The sequence below is a fragment of the Phragmites australis genome, chromosome 15 (assembly GCF_958298935.1).
Source record: "Phragmites australis chromosome 15, lpPhrAust1.1, whole genome shotgun sequence".
NCBI classification, from domain to species: Eukaryota; Viridiplantae; Streptophyta; class Magnoliopsida; order Poales; family Poaceae; genus Phragmites; species Phragmites australis.
Window position 1 is genome coordinate 2625364 of NC_084935.1, and position 15979 is coordinate 2641342.

General features: G+C 44.5%; 2 protein-coding genes and 2 pseudogenes across 5 annotated transcripts; 1 reads left to right on the forward strand and 3 right to left on the reverse strand.

Annotated features, from left to right (window-relative positions):
* Positions 1-40: 40 nt before the first annotated feature.
* Positions 41-1598, reverse strand: LOC133893585 (uncharacterized). 4 transcript variants are annotated; one of them, XM_062334643.1, is made up of 6 exons: positions 1349-1598; positions 1031-1123; positions 626-656; positions 480-506; positions 289-409; positions 41-200 (listed from the first exon to the last, which is right to left on the reverse strand). In XM_062334643.1, exons 1-6 carry the CDS (start codon positions 1412-1414, stop codon positions 146-148), a joined length of 393 nt encoding a protein of 130 aa, XP_062190627.1. In that variant the 5' UTR covers positions 1415-1598; the 3' UTR covers positions 41-145. The 4 variants fall into 4 exon arrangements, with proteins under 4 accessions (XP_062190627.1, XP_062190625.1, XP_062190624.1 ...); XM_062334641.1 differs by having other exon boundaries at positions 599-656; XM_062334640.1 differs by having other exon boundaries at positions 572-656.
* On the forward strand, positions 1575-6867 carry LOC133892989 (pentatricopeptide repeat-containing protein At5g48910-like; annotated as a pseudogene).
* On the reverse strand, positions 3721-8131 carry LOC133893584 (CBL-interacting protein kinase 21). Its single transcript, XM_062334639.1, has 13 exons — positions 7744-8131; positions 7572-7634; positions 6414-6485; positions 6188-6295; positions 6000-6080; positions 5868-5921; positions 5621-5746; positions 5317-5526; positions 5124-5225; positions 4679-4795; positions 4517-4588; positions 4287-4361; positions 3721-4169 (listed from the first exon to the last, which is right to left on the reverse strand). Exons 1-13 carry the CDS (start codon positions 7891-7893, stop codon positions 4065-4067), a joined length of 1335 nt encoding a protein of 444 aa, XP_062190623.1. The 5' UTR covers positions 7894-8131; the 3' UTR covers positions 3721-4064.
* A 3543-nt stretch (positions 8132-11674) lies between these two features.
* LOC133892059 (uncharacterized) lies at positions 11675-14140 on the reverse strand (annotated as a pseudogene).
* Positions 14141-15979: the final 1839 nt, after the last annotated feature.

Consider the following 15979-nt stretch of genomic DNA (forward strand, 5'->3'; position numbering starts at 1 on the left):
AACCGAAACCATCTGATTTTACACATTGTGAAACCACAAATACAAGTGATTGCTTTTATTTAGCGCGTGATTGTTTTACATCTGTACAATGTAACACTGAAACTCTTCTAACTTACGAATATGTACTGAGTACAAAGGTCGTCTTCTATGGTAGAAAGGGGTTCTGAGATGAACATAATTCCTTTTGCCGTTGATATGCTCTTCATAAATCCAAAATAAATTCATCAATTATGTAAAAAATGTGTCGAAAATAAGAACAAAATAGAAAAAGACAGAAGTCCATGTTACCTTGAAGCGCTAAAGGCACCAAAAGAAACTGCTGCAAACATTATGAGTAGAAAGGGGGCTTTAATCAACGTTTTATTTGATCTTCCGTATCCCGTTGGAACACCAGACCGCATCACATGAACTGCGTGATATCATTAGCTATATAGATGGGGTGGAAAACTTTAAATTTTTCAATCATGAAACCAAATTACCTTCCATCCTGCTCCCTAATCTTCTTCCTGCAAACGACAATGAATGAAACATAATCTCATGAGCGAAAATGATACCACAGTAAGCACCTTACCGCTTGCAGATTTTACAAAGCAAGTACTGATTATCTGAGTGAGTAACAACAAACCATCCTTCAAACAAGAATATGCTTCTGCTACCTGTGAAGTACAAACACAAGATTTGGTAATCACAGTGGAGGAAAAGTGAAGTCAGGAATTTTATTACAATGCTTTGTGCAATAGACCTAATTCAGATTCTACCAAACTTGTAAAGGGTGAGCATCTATGTGGAAATATATTCATTTTCATCTCTGATCACAAATGTCTTGTGTTGGTCAGTTAAAGAAGTCTATCAATGCTAGAATAACATATAAAATGACATAGATGCTCACTATAACGCCCAAAATATAAGTACAGATGAGAAAGAAGCTAAAAGTTTCAGTCTTTGTACAGGGATTCCACCCCTCAATGAACAAGAACAAGCAATATTGACGAACAAGCATGGTGATATTAAGTCTTCAATTTTACCTTACCTCCTTGAATTTTGCCTCTGCTTGAGATTTCAGATGCGTCGGGACACGATCAGGATGGGACTCCATCACCATTTTTCTATACGCAGCCTTTACCTGCATAAAAAAGGTGAGGAGTAGAAACTAAAAAATTCGGAAGCGTATGGCAAATTCTCCTCAACCTTCACCCGGTTCGGCCAAAATCTTCCAGAAGTAGCTCAGAAATTGGCGCCCCGGAGTGAGAGCTACCCAACCAGAGCTATGCTACCGTCATCCGTCAGGTTGAAACGTTGAATCAGATTCGCGGGGGAGCAGTGAGAGGGATGGGAATGAAGGGCGGACCTCGGAAGGGGACGGGTGGGAGTAGGGAGGAAAGCCCAGGAGCTCCATAGCCTCGCTGCTCCTCATCGTGCCGTGCCAACCCCGCTTCTGCGGCGGGGACGGCGGCGGCGAGGCGTTGCCTGGTCAGGTGTCAGGTCGGTGGAGAAGGCTCACGAGTCACGCAGGAATCGAGCGGCGAGAGCCGTTCGACGCACCTTCTCCCCCCGCACGACTCAGTGGCAGCCCCCCGGCCGTCAGATCTTCCTTCCACCAATCCGACGACGGCCAGAACCCTTCCTGTGAGACTAGCAGCGAGCGGAGCCGCGGTGGTTTCCCTTCTCCCGCCGCAGCAACTCGAACGCCTAGCGAGCTCTCGCGCGATGCGCGCACGGCGGCGGCGCGGCCGGAGCACCTCGTCGCGCACGCGCGCCTCGTCAAGTCGGCGTGCTCGGACGCGTTCCTCGCCACCACCGCGATGCGCGGCTACCTCCGCGCGTGCCTGCCTCCCGCTGCAAGCCCTCGTCCTCCTCCGCGCGCTACAGCCGTGGGCACCCCGCCTCCTCAGCAACTCATTCTCCCTCTCACTCGCGCTGCAGGCCTCCACCGCGCTCTCTACGCCCGCATCCCCAATCGGCACCTGCGCCGCCTCTCTCCACGCGCGCGCGCTCAAGGTCGGATTCGCTGCCACGGACCTCTTCGTGCGCACCGCGCTCGTCGAGGCCTACGCCAAGGCCGGGCGGGCGGACCTCGCGCGCGCCACGTTCGACGAGGCGCCCCGCAGGGACGTGTTCCTATGCAACGTCAAGCTCGCGGCCTACGTCGCGCGAGGCGAGGAAGGTGTTCGACGGAATGCGCGAGAGGGACCTGGTCTCCTGGAACACGATGATCCGCGGGTACGCGGTGAAAGGGGAGGTCACCATGGCGAGGGATATTCGATGGGACGGAGGACAGGGACGCCTTCTCGTGGAGCTTGATGATGTCGGCGTAGGCCAAGGGCCGGCGGTCCAAGGAGGCGCTGGACCTGTGGCAGGAGATGCGCGCGGCCGGCATCGCGCCAGACTGCATCACCATGGTGAGCGTTCTTTCGGCGTGCGGCGACATGGGGGTGCATACCGTTGGCGCAGAGGTACATCAGTTTGTGGAGAGCAACGGGGTTGAGGTGGATGCCAAGCTGGGGACGGCTCTGATCGACATGTATGCCAAGTGTGGTGACATTGAGAATTCGCTGAGTGTTCCGCTCCATACCAGCGAAGGATGTGCTGACTTGGAGCTCAATGATCATCGGGTTGGCCAATCACGGTCGTGGCCATGAAGCTCTCGGCTTGTTCTCAAGAATGATATCTGAAGGGCTGAAGCCAAATGAGATCACCTTTATAGGTGTTCTTATAGCCTGTACTCATCTTGGTCTTGTGAGCGATGGCAAGAAGTATTTCAATTCAATAAGTGAAGTGCATGGTGTAGCACCATTGAGCACTATGGATGCATGGTTGATCTTCTGGGGCGATCAGGCCGTATTGAGGAGGCAAGGCAGCTCATCAGGGACATGCCGTTTGAGCCAGATGCAGTTATCTGGAGGGCACTTCTTGGGGCTTGTCGCATCTATAATAATGTAGAAGTTGCAGAAGAAGCTATGGCCAAACTGCTGGGCACTATGTCTTACGTCAAGCATATATACACAAGCAAATTCATGGGAAGGTGTTGCAGAGATGAGGAAGATGATTAGGAGGGAGAGCATTCAGAGAATTCCTGGAAGAAGCTCAATTGAGTGGCAGAACACAATTCACAAGTTTGTTTCTGGCGATAGATCACATCCAAGGTCTGAGGAGATATACAAAATGTTAGAAGAGATGATTGATCGGTTAAGACAAGCTGGATATAGGCCAATGCCAGTCTTAGTATTGCAAGACATTGATGAGAAATCTAAGGAGCGTGTGTTGGCTGAACACAGTGGGAAGCTGGCCATTGCTTTTGGGCTGCTAAGCACTCCTGCGAAGTCAACTCTTCGAATAACAAAGAATCTCAGAGCTTGTGAAGACTGCCATTCAGCTATTAAGCTTATATCCTTGGTATATGATCGCAAGTTGATTGTTAGAGACCGTAACCGTTTCCACCATTTCAGTGAAGGGCAATGTTTATGCAAGGACTACTGGTGAAGTTACAAACTTGTACCAAAATAACTGCACCATGCAGGAATAGTTAGTTCATATAGATATCTCGAGTTTGAGATTGAGAGGTGTTCTTTTAGTTGAGCATGCGTCTAAAAGAAATGCATTCAAAGAACATGCTCATATCATATGTTTTTTCTTGAGTCAAGAAAGTCAGTTACGAGCTTCAGAAGCAACACAGAAGCTAGAAGCTTACATTCCAATATTAATTTAGAAGAGAAACACAGAGACCAGGTAACTCTGAATCTATCATATGTACAGTTTACTTGTTTACATCATATTTTCCCTTGGGAGCAGTTCCATACATTGTCTGCTGTTGTAATCTAAGCCTCTAAGGTTAACTTCATGACTGAGTGACTGACCCAAAAAAGGGTTAAATTCATGACATAGGAAATTATATATTCTGTCAAAGAAAGTCCCTCGCGTAAATTGCTTTGAATAACGACACCCAGGAGGGTACATTTGTTAGGTGTATGGTCAATATACTGCTTTAATGTGTATCATTTGTGTTAATTTGTGTTTAAAGCTTAAATTACAAAATCGTGTCATACAAGTTAGTTAGGGGCCCTTTGCTAAAAGCTACTATTATATCGACCTATGTCTTGTCTCATAGAATCTTGCTTCAAAAACTGCTGGCTTTTGCATATTCCCAAGTCTTCTGTTAGAGTTGCACACAACTGCATAGTTAAGAGAAGAATGGCATACAAAGATGATTAAATATTTGGATTTCTGCTATAAGTGAAATGATCAGGAACAAGTCTTTAAAATACAGAATCGTCAAGGGGGAGCAATACCTGTCTGTATAGGGAGCAGTCTCCAGATGACTTTTTTAGCTCAACAACATAAAGAGATTCATTGATCTCAAACACCTGGAATCGTAATACAACAATGTTAAGAAGTAGGAAGGTCTAATAGAAACATCATAGCGAAAACAGGAAGCCTTAAATAAAAACGCACTAGGCACCATGGTGTAAGAGCTGTATTAAATTATCTCTACCGTGAATCTGTGATATAACATAAATACCTCAGCAGAAATTAATAATGATTCGTGCCCTCTTGAATTTGCTGGTCCCTTGCAATCTTGGATCACTTTTAGCTGTAGGACATAATAATATGATTTTTCAACATCCTGATTATGTATGCATAGAGCCGGGATAGTCCATAGACACAATATAAGATCACTTACCTTGCCATTGCTCTTCTGTACCTGGAAACCCATTTTTGTGACAATGCCCTCAATCTTCTCAAATAAATAAGCTGGGGAATAGTTTGATGCAAATTTGATTTTCCTTTCAGAAACATCCTGCAACTCCAAGTCACATGTCTGACTTTAGTGGAAGATCACTAAACAATTAAAAACATCTATATCTCTAAGGAAATTAACAAAGTTAATACCCAATAAAGACATGTAGACAACTAAGACAAGTTGGCTTTGTCAATTTCTGGTTCCTGGTTGTTATTCTTTCCCTACACTGTTTAACATTTTTACTGTCTCAAGTGGGACCCTTCCAATTTAGGACTTTTGTATGTTGAGTTTGGGATATGACTTAGTTTAAATTGAACCCTTGGTAGTAATTGTCAGGAAATTATAAGACAATAAAAAATCAAAATGAAACAAAGATTGAACTAACCTCTTTCTCAAAAAATCCAGATAAATCAAGGCAGGAGGACATCCCAATGAGTTGAAAAGCATTGATTTGGTTGATTGCTATGTTATCTTGAGTGTCATTATGCTTCAGAAAAATCAGATGAAATTCAGTCTTTACCACTCTGCTAAAACCATCGGATTACACGGCAAACATAAGTACAACTCACATAGGTTACCTCGGACATATTTAGGGCGCCTTCATCCATGTTGTTATCTTCATCATCGTCAAAAGCCACAGCAGGAGCATAACCTTGCTTGAACCAATCATGTGCCCTTATTCCATCCACATCTATGCGGGTGATTGGGTTAGGATCCAGGATTTTCCGCAGTATATCTTGGGCACCTTGAGAGAGCCACTTGGGAATATGAGCATTCCCCTTCAGAATCTGGGAACAAATTAATATCACACTGTGAGATATGTCTGCAGAAAATAAAATTAGCCAAACATGTTCATGTAAGCCTTCATTCCTTGCTTTATACCTTCTGATAGAGGACAACCACATTTTGGTCGTCAAATGGAAGATTCCCTGTAAGCATTACATATAGAATAACACCACAGGACCAAATGTCAGACATCGAGCCATCGTAACCTCTGTTGAGAAGGACCTAAAAGTACCACTGTCAGAAATTTCATCCTCCATGTGCACCAAGCAGAAGAAGATTCATAATGATGGAACCATGAATCCTAGTAGGTTCGGAGCCAGAGAAAAGAGTGCTTAATTCTTACCTCAGGGGCTATGTAGTTAGGGCTGCCACATGTGGTATGCAGCAAACCATCTTTCTGAAAAAAATGAAGAGCCATCATTTAGACACCGAGAAAATGCTTCGGATTGATTTGACGTCGGAGGAAATATCATACCCGTTGATTTTGTGGAAGGGCACTTAGCCCAAAATCAGAAACCTTTATGTTTCCTTTTGCGTCAACAAGGACATTCTCTGGCTACAAAAGTTTCAGAAGAAAGATGTTAATGATGTTTTCTGTTTGTCATTCCTATCATTGCTTGGTATCAGAAGATCTCAAGTCTCAAAAGATAGGTTAGTGATTACCTTGAGGTCCCTATGATAAACCCCCTTCTCGTGACAGTAGCTTACAGCATCCATTAGCTGCTGGAATAGTTTTCTCCCTTCCTTCTCGGACAGCTTACCCTTCAATGTCTGCCGTGTATTAACGAGTGAGTTAGAGATGCACTTGAAAGCCTTTGCAAACTGAAGAATTTGCTTAATTGGTTCACAAATCACAAAGCAAGCTTAAAGATAGGAGAAGAATTCTTACAATCTTGTCAAATAATTCTCCTCCATTTACATACTCGAGGACCATGTATATCTTGGTCTTGCTTGCTGAAACCTGCAAAAGAAAAGAACCATAAATGTTCAGTCCATTTGTGAAACAAAAGGATCAACGCTATGTTCTCACACAATGTTGGATTGTAGTAATCTGGGTCATTTTTAGTGTAGGTTGCGTCATTCGTCGAGTGTAATCCTTCATGGTTACGAACGCTCTTATCTATCGTTTTCCCCTTATTATGACTACAGATGATGAACATCTCATTGTCTAAAAAAACAGATGATGAACATCTTTTGCCTTGCAGGACCAAAAGCTTCCTGAAATGCATAGAGGATGACGCAGTGCAACCAATTATTGGGATCATGAAGGCCAACTTTAGCACAAAGCTTCTTTTTTTCATCCACTTGGTGGCTTCAGGATTGGTACAGGTAACCAGTAAGGCTTCAGGACAAGTACGCCGCCATCTCATCAGTGTTGCGTGCTGGGCGCAACGGCTGCCGTCAGATCACCGAGCTCGACGGCTCAGATCGCAGGTGAATCTCATGTCTTGGCAATCCTCATGATCTCATCGTCTACAATGGTGCCGAATAGCCGTCAGCAGATCTGCAGGATTCGATCATTCGATGTGGCAAGCCGGAGTTTAGTTTTTGTTTCACGCGACGGCGCTGGATCTTCGATATTGATAAAGCCAAAGCCTGCGTTGCACCAATTGGCAATTGGCCCCAAGAAAATAAAATAAATGGTACCCCACGGAAATAAAAATAAATAAAAAGGCATGAGAGCAAAATGTATTGTTAGAATGTAACAGGAGGAGGCTCTTGCTCTGTCCCACTTGGTTGGGTAGAAAATTTGCACTTTGGCTGGTCATTTCGGGCGTTAATTTGTTCATCTTAGTCAAGAAAAGGAAAAACGAGTTAAGTATTATCCAAAGAAGGGTAGACGACTGAGCTGCAGCCTGAATTTAGGCCTCGAGGTTCACACGCAACTTCAATGGCACAGTAGTTGCTTGCCATCAGCCGCACACGCAATTACCCAAACTACCCATCTCCTTCTTCCAGGAACATTTCTTCCAACAGCAAGAACCGGACGAGAAATTCGGAGGGAGGAAAGGACGAGGAAATTGGAGGAGGAGTCTGTGAACTTCACCTCGTACAGCCGGACGACGTTGGGATGCTTGAGCAGCTTCAGCGTCGCGATCTCCCTCTTTATCTGCGCCGCCCATTTCAGCAAGGGGATTAAAACTTTGAGCAAAGAAGGAACGAGTCCAAAAGGAATCGATGAGATCGCCGCCGATCAACCGGCCGGACTTCGGGCGCACCTGCTCGTCGATCTTCATGGCGAGGATGCGCTGCCGGTCGAGGATCTTGATGGCGAAGGCGCGGCCGGTGTCGGCGTGCCGCGCCAGCCTCACCTTGCCGAAGTGGCCCTCCCCCAGCGTCCGCCCCATCTCGTACTTCCCCATGCGCATTGCTCCGGCGGCCGCCGCCGTCGTGCCTGGCGATCGATGCTGCTTCCTTGCTCTCTCGTAGCACGGTGCGTGCGTGCGGGCGTGGAAGGGTCGACACTTGAGAGAGCGGCGGAACGGCCGGGCGCCGGTTGGCTCTCGGCGGGTGGAAGGGTCGAGACTTCAGAGCGCGCGGTGGACTGGATGCTGACCGGCCGGTAACGTTGGGTGGGGAGGCACTGGGGAGTTCGCAATGGAGGGAAGCCGAGTTTATACTGGAAGATGGCGAGGCCCCGGCGGAAATGGTTCCTCTGCACTGACGCGTGGATCCAAGTGTGGGGCTCACGTGTCGGTAACTATATCAGAGAGCGATTACGTCAGACGAGCCTCGTTCGTACGTGGTTAGAGAGCAGCAACCAGTCCTTTTCTTTCTTTCTTTCAAATAAAGAGAGAGTTTTATTAATTACTCAAAGTTCGATTACAATCATGCAACGCATGCCGGTTTAACGAAAGCGCGATATTATTTGTGTTGTGTAGTAGTTTTTGTTTTTTCTTCTTTTTTTTTCTTTTTATTTTGTGAGGAAACTTGTCCTGGTCACTTGGTCGGTTAGTGTTTGATGGTGTGTTTTCGATGATTTGGGGAAGTAGAATCATTTTGTTTTGCTTTCGTTTGAGACAGTGGAATAAAACTATCTGCATCAACAGATGCACATTACGGATTTTGTTTTGCTTGATTGCCTTGTTCTGTTAACTCAAAGATGTGGACAAGAAAAGTTGGAGTTTGATCTTTCAGCTCTATGGTATAAGACTGTCGATTATTGTTTGGTGTGTTGCTTTCACCGGCTTCATGTGTCTTGTCAACTTGTCCAGTAGAATATTGAAAGTTTTGACTTACTCAAATGTGACAGCTCATCAGTGTTATCACCTCCTCAATCAAGAGGCGTTTATGATTTGATAGGGGCTAGCTTCTAATACTGTAAGTGCTTAATTTGCAGAAACCACTCGTTTTGCAGACCAAATAGAACATTACTCACAACAACCAGTCAAGCTATTTTGCGCGCACACCCAAAAAAAAAACAATCAAGCACACACATACGATTTATCCCGATTATCTATTTCTCCTATTTAATATTTATTCATCTATTAATTATCCTATTTATCTTATAATTTTTTATCTACCTCTCAATATAAACCAACGTAAGTAAACGATCTTAATAATTCATATTTTCTCATAACTAGTGTAATTTTCGTATTCTTGTGACCACAGTATTCGTTCATACTGTTAGTAAAAAAAAATCATAGTGGATAGACTCTTAGCTCAGTGGTAAGGCACGGGAGCCTTCACCGTCTGCCGTGTGGGTTCGATCTTCGGCGTTAGCACCCTAATTAAAAGGTCTCCAATGAGAGGGGATCTAGTGCTTAAAAAAAATTAAAAAAACCGTACGCCGCAAGACGGCGCCCCAGGAGCGATCCGTATCAACTGCCTGCCCCGGTTCAATTCGCGGGGCCGCGCGCGCGTCACGGTGGCGACCACGCCGGTCGCCATCCGTCCATCGGTATCCGGAGGAGCAGTCACCGTTACATGCGGTGGGGGACGAGCGGATCGATCGACGACCCCACCCCGCTGCGTGGTTGGTTTTCCAAGCTGTCTGGCGATCGGGTCACCGCGTTAGCTTAGCTCGTGGCGACCGGCATGCAGCGCGCGCGGGGACTGCGGAGACCGCGTCGCGACGTGCCGTTGCCGCCGGCTTCGTCTCCGGAGCGGAGATCCGGGCCGCGCAGCCGCAGAAGCGGAAAGCGCCGCGGCGTCGTGCCTATGCGTTGGCCGGCATTCGCGATGCGTTGGTTAGGTGATGAACTGGTTATGATGTTCGCGTGCTGCTCCCGCAGGCACGCAGTGGGAATTACGGTTACTTGTAACTGCACATGTGACATCATCATTGATACGTGAGGTTCACTAAAAATTAATTTACATGTCAATGATATGATACCGTACAGTTACTAAGAAGATTTTGTTCCCATTAGTGCACCTGAAGCTAGCACAACAGCGTGTGCTGCCGGTTGCTTCTTTCCTGGATCCCCGCGTGAGGGAATCGTCGCATTTGCGGCGAAGATGCTGGCGCGTTCAGGGGAGTAATGCTACACCTAAAAAGAGTTTTACAAAAACTCTACTCACGTGCTGACATGTACTCCGCTTGCTGAACCAGCGAGCGGGCCCGACCACAATGCACCAAAAGTACTCGTGGCTTTAAAAGCGTTACCGGTTCTCACGCCGCAGGTGAAGCACGCGGTCATGCGCTCGAGCCAGCATTAGCGGCTGAGCAAACAAATCATCGATCCGGTCGCGAAACCTGCCGGCCTGGCGAGCGAGTCGTCCCAGGAAGGAACCATGGAGACGCTCCATTATTCGGCGTTCGGTTCAGCTCCACACCTTTCACACGTCGCGAGAAAGCGTCGGCGTCGCGCGCTGCTACCGGGCAGAGGCGTGCTTCACGCCCGCTGCCACGGTCCGGCAGCAGGGGGTCAGGGCCAATATCTCGGCATCCCCGTGCACGGAAGCAAATTTTGTAAGATCTGATGAAAAAGATATCTACAAGATTTGTATTTATACCGTTTATTCTCAATCCAACGATATGTACGTACGTGTTTTCCCGTGATGTAGGACACGTGTTGAAGTCTAACGGGAGTCTACATGTGAGACCGAATCTTATATAATTTGTTTTTCCGTACATAGGTCTACATGTGACATCAGATCTTATATAATTTACTTTCCCCGCACCGCTGCGCGAAGAGCTGCCATTCCGCACCCGGTCCTCAGAAACGCTCCGGCCTAATATTGTGACAGGTAGAGAATGTGATGACTGGCCCTCGCTGAGGCGGTCGGCTTGGCTTTGTCGTTCGTCGTTCGTCGTTCACGCGGGCCTCAACTACTTCCGGCTGCAGATGGACATCAAGCCCTATTTATGAGTGCTACGCCAAAGACTGACTTCATACGTAGTAAGATTAAGATAAGTTGCATGCGTGTTTTACTAAGCCCATGTTTTACGTGTTGCGCTGTTGTGTAACTTAGCTCCTTGCTCGATGGTTTACTCGTACGCATGGGCACATGGAATTATGGACTGTGCGTGTCATTGTTCTATGCCAACAAGGCTGTAAAACCGCAATATATCGTATTTGGATTCATTTAATAATGAGACAGAGAGTGCTTCTGATTTCAGAATTCAGATACTGTGCAACTTCTCATTCCTCAAGCCAAATGTTTCTGCTGAAAATTGGCAACGTATGGAACTTTCTTTTAGTGTACTGTCTCCATTCAGAAAGATATGGCGTTTTAGAATGACAGGTCAAACGGGTGTATGTTAGGGTTCACAAATTCGATAGATCCGAAAACCAACCAAGGTCAGTAACCACGTTGACTGTATAGTAATTTGGTGAAACTCAGTAAAAACTGATCGAATTTTGTAATTTTTTTAATTTTAAATTTAAGTTCGATCAGTAACCGCTTGGTTTCTAAATACGGTATGGACCAAATTAACCGGTAACCACAATAACCGAGCAGTTATCGTCACATTTTCGAATCCTGGTGTATGTATAACCATAGGTTGCCTGATTTCTAGTTAAATTTCAGTCACTGTTCTCACCCATTGGATCAAGAGGTGACCATCCTCCTCTTCGTACATACCTCAAACCCTTACTTGTAGGCAACTACAATTAGCGAAGACAATATGTTTATACTTTTTACTAATATATTGCCATGAAAATTGATGGTCAAAGTTGCTTATCCGAGACCATATATTGCCCAAAATGTCATACATTATTGAAAGAGGGAGTACTATTGAACTGCTGACTTGAATACTGCATGGACAGTTCAGCTTTAGGTCTGCCTAAATAAATCAAGTGCCCAAAGCATGTAGTATTTGACAGCGGCATAAAAATGCAACCAAGGAACAGTAAAAGCAACAATAGTTGTCGGTCTCAAAGGAAAAAAAAAGACTTCACCGATTACATATACAAGCATGCCACGATCTTTTCGCATCGACCATTGTCGATAAATCGAACAGAGCATAGTGGCAATCAAAAATATCACAACGGACAACGGGCAAGCTATGCACAAGCGACTTTGCGCTTCCTCTAGGTATGCTCTACTCAAACTAAAATGCATAAACTAGGCTGGTATATTCTTCATGGAAACTGGTAGTGAAAATTCTCCAAAAGCGAGGTTGGATTTGTATGCCACAATTCAGTAACATTCTTGGTCCCCTTCTAAAATTCCATCTCTCTGTCCCTTTTAACCCACCTCTCTAGGTGCTCTTGAAATGTTGGGCGCCCAGAGGTTAAAATTCTAATCCATCCTGTTGCTGCAATGGAAGCTAATTTATGATTCATTGCCAAGCAGCTTACTACCCTTCAGGACTTCATCAATAGTCCTGTTGACTATGCTATCTCTGGCCTAGTATACATTTAAACATAGGTTTCATGGACGCTTTCAAGATACAGTACAGTGCATGAAAGCTAGCTGACCTTTATTCCAATGGCGAGTGCTGTTCTGATATTCACCACCTGACCTAATCTCAGTGAGCTTCCTTTGTTATCCTTGAGGCACAATATGGGAACCTGCCTCATAGATGCCAGGGTTGGTATGTGTTTTGTTAACCATTTTGGATTGCAATCAGTAGCTAGAAGGACAGCCTTCAATACCACATTACAAGATTATAAATAGTTGTCAGCTTTAATTTTCTGCATAATGAAATTGCGGTAATGAATGTATGTGACACTTGAAACCATCCTTCTTTGCTCTGGACTACTGATTACCAAATATTCCTAACTGAGTGATTTAATTGTTGGTTACACAACAGAGGGGAATAATCAAATGCTGTAAATGCTATGTTTACACATTGCAGAAGACAGCATATATTTGATTCATAGCATTAAGGCTTGAGGACCCAGTTTGTATCTATGAGGCTATGACTACAACAATTAAGGAGTTTCCATTCAAGAAAATTTTACTAGGCAAACGATAAGGAACTGATGTCTTACTCTGCACTAAAAGAAAATAGTACAAACAATGCAATTAGACCAAATACCTGCTGCAATTTTCTCTAGAGCGAAAACAATAGCAAGTTAGGATAGAAAATTAACCTGCAGTGGCACCACTGCGCAGACCTGAGCCAGCTCGTGCTTCACTAGAACTGTGAGCAGAATGAGCAGCAGCGGCAGGAGGCATTCGCTCAAGAACCCTTGTCACATCATTGACCCCCATAGCAAATTGTTGCTGCAAGGGAAAAAAAGACACAAATGCAAAGAAAAAAAAACTCAGTCTACTGAGCCTGCTCAGGAGAACAGACTAAGGTAGCAATGCTAAAAATAATAGGTGAAACCAAGAACCAAGTAAGGTTAACAATACCTTCATCCATATCTTTTCTGGTAATCCTCCCCTTGAAGCCTTTGCAACCTCCACACTCCTAGAGAACAATACCGTTTAGGCAAAAAAAGATTATTTGTTTTGAGGGAATAACAGTTGTTACCTGACAAGTTTCGACAATAACTCATCAAGCGCGTCTCCTCCATTGTAATCTGACATTAATCTGCTCAGATAAAGAAAGAACACCAACTGAATTAGCAGCGCCAAAATTAAGCTGAGCTCATCACGAATCATAACAGAATAGACTGATAAAAGGGCAATGGGGCTATGCGCGTACACTTCTTCAGTATCTTTCAACGTCTTTGTTGGCTTCAGAGACTTCTTACTCATCGGCGCCAAACAGGGACTGCAAGCCAGGAGAGCGGAGCTATAGCGAGAAACAGAACATGAATGCCAAACGCAGCTGTTATTCCAGCTTATCACTGCAAGGATGCTTCGAAGAACACCTGAACACTGAATAATTCAAAGACCTGCAGACTTGCAACATCAAAGTGCGGTGACTGAATCAGGAACCGGTGGCCAGGGGTTTCATATAGATAGCCGTGCACGAACCCCATACAACACAGGCACAGAGCCACAAGCTAAAGCTGCAATACTTCAATCGTGATTCGTGAACCTGAAAATCGTCAGAGGTTTACCTGAGTAGGAGCCTGCCGCCGGGTTGGGGTCAGCGGTCCGTAGGCCCACGACGGGTGAAGTCTATTGCACTGTCGCAGCGGCGTCAGCGTCGAGCTCGCCGCCCGCCGGAGTCGGTAGGCGGGAAGGCAGCAACGAAAGGGAGCGGCGTAAGTCCGGCGCGGCAGGCGACGCTCGCTCTCGGAAAACGGCGACTGCTCGGGTTGCCTAGGTTTCGTGGGCCGGGATTTAGAAGGGCTTTTAAACACGGGAACACAGGTCATTAAACGTCCGTTTAGTTGGAGTGTAAAGATTGGATAAGGTAGAACTATTTTTAGGATGAGATGATTTAATTTCTGTTTAATTAGATAGATAAGATAAATAATTTTTTGTTTGGTTGATGGGATTGGATGAGCTGAATTGTCACACCTCAAATTGTGCGCATTCATATTTATATGTATTTTATAAGTATTTGGATAAATTTGGGCATATTTGAATTTGTTTCAATTCAAATTAAATTAAAAATATAATATCATATGAAATGATAAAATGCATATAAATAAAGTATTACAAATAAACTCATTTTTTCACTAAATAACTTAGGGCAGAAAATATTTTTATAAATTATTACATCATATGAGAAAAATATTAGTTATTTTTTTCTATATTTTTGAAAATTTATTTGAGGTATTAAAAATTATTATAAGTTATAAAAGTAGGTTTTTTGAGAATTTAATATTGGCTCATGCTTTTTGGTTAAACCAATAAAACAGGTTGCTAATATGCTCTAGTTTATTTAAAAAAAATAAAAAAATTGGATGACTCTTAAACTTTCAAATAAAATCGAAAGTTAAATAAAAAATATGAACATACAAACATATTACAGATCACTCTTGCCGGTTAGCTCTCCATCTAGCACATCGCACGAAGAGGAACTAGGCGGCCTCATCCATGTCTTTTTTTGGGAATCAGCTTATTCAGGGTCTGTGCACTCCTAATCTACGAATTAAACACTAGGCAAGAACAAAAATTTGAACAGGGAGATTCCATCCACCCTTGTACAGTGAAACAAACACACCATAGTACTAGAGATGCTAATGGGCTCCGTTGTTCGGTAACCTACGGAAAATTCCTCTATTAATAGACGTGTATAAGAAAATTTGATCCCGTAAATTTATATAGGGATAGAGACCAGAAGGCGTTATCCATCCTCACTCCTTACTATATCCCTAATATCATATATATACATTTTTTTAGTATATAAGTGTACAAACATTATATTACATAAAGAAAATAAAAAAATATATCTAAACTATGATATTTAACTTATCTTATATTAATTACTCTCGTATGTATCAATAAATTACTTATTTATACTACGAATATATTGTTAATATATAGAAATAATCAAATATAATTTAATTTTACATCATATTAGGACCTGATCCCCACAAAATTCCTCACAGGGATGGGAGAAAACTTCCCCCAGTAGCTAAATGGGAACGGAGATGGAAAGTATTCCCCGACAGGGATTGACCCCGTTGCCATCCCGTCCTAATATGCTCCCGCCGCGCCACCGATGCTCTGTTTCTCCTCCGTCTCTGCTCATTTGCGCTACATATCCTCCCCCAATCCTCCATCGTGCTAGCTTACTCCTTCCTCCCTGCACTGTGCGCCGTCGTGGTAGGATCGCACCCTCACCGCCACGGGGAAGGGAGGCAGTGCGACAATGTGTCTCTACAGCGATGAGGAAGCTCCAACGGAAGGTGGTGTGATGAGGTGGTGGCATGTCCATCGCTGACGATGAAGAAGGAGATTTGTTTATCTAAAACGGTGGAACAATTCATCAACAACCTTGGAATATTTTTACTGAAATATTAGGATATGAATGGACGTCCTATGGGTCAGCTAACCGAGGTTGAGTGGACGACAACGATTCTTTCTTTCTCCTCCAGTCCTCTCACCCTCCCGAACCCTAGCCCCATAGACATCGCCGCAAAAGCCCGTCCTTCTGAGTTAGGGTTCAAGGTTAAAGGGGGGTTCCTCCCTCCCCAATAGCTTTAGAGGGATGAT

Excerpts from the sequence above, each read along its gene's own strand:
- LOC133893585 (XM_062334640.1), bottom strand. The coding sequence starts at position 1,414 with ATGAGGAGCAGCGAGGCTATGGAGCTCCTGGGCTTTCCTCCCTACTCC. Across the intron at positions 1,124-1,348 it reads CCCACCCGTCCCCTTCCGAG|GTAAAGGCTGCGTATAGAAA; the intron begins GTCCGCCCTTCA and ends TTTTTTATGCAG. Across the intron at positions 657-1,030 it reads CAGAGGCAAAATTCAAGGAG|GTAGCAGAAGCATATTCTTG; the intron begins GTAAGGTAAAAT and ends TGTACTTCACAG.
- LOC133893584 (XM_062334639.1), bottom strand. The coding sequence starts at position 7,893 with ATGCGCATGGGGAAGTACGAGATGGGGCGGACGCTGGGGGAGGGCCAC. Across the intron at positions 7,635-7,743 it reads CCATGAAGATCGACGAGCAG|ATAAAGAGGGAGATCGCGAC; the intron begins GTGCGCCCGAAG and ends TGGGCGGCGCAG. Across the intron at positions 4,589-4,678 it reads TACAGAAGAGCAATGGCAAG|CTAAAAGTGATCCAAGATTG; the intron begins GTAAGTGATCTT and ends TATGTCCTACAG.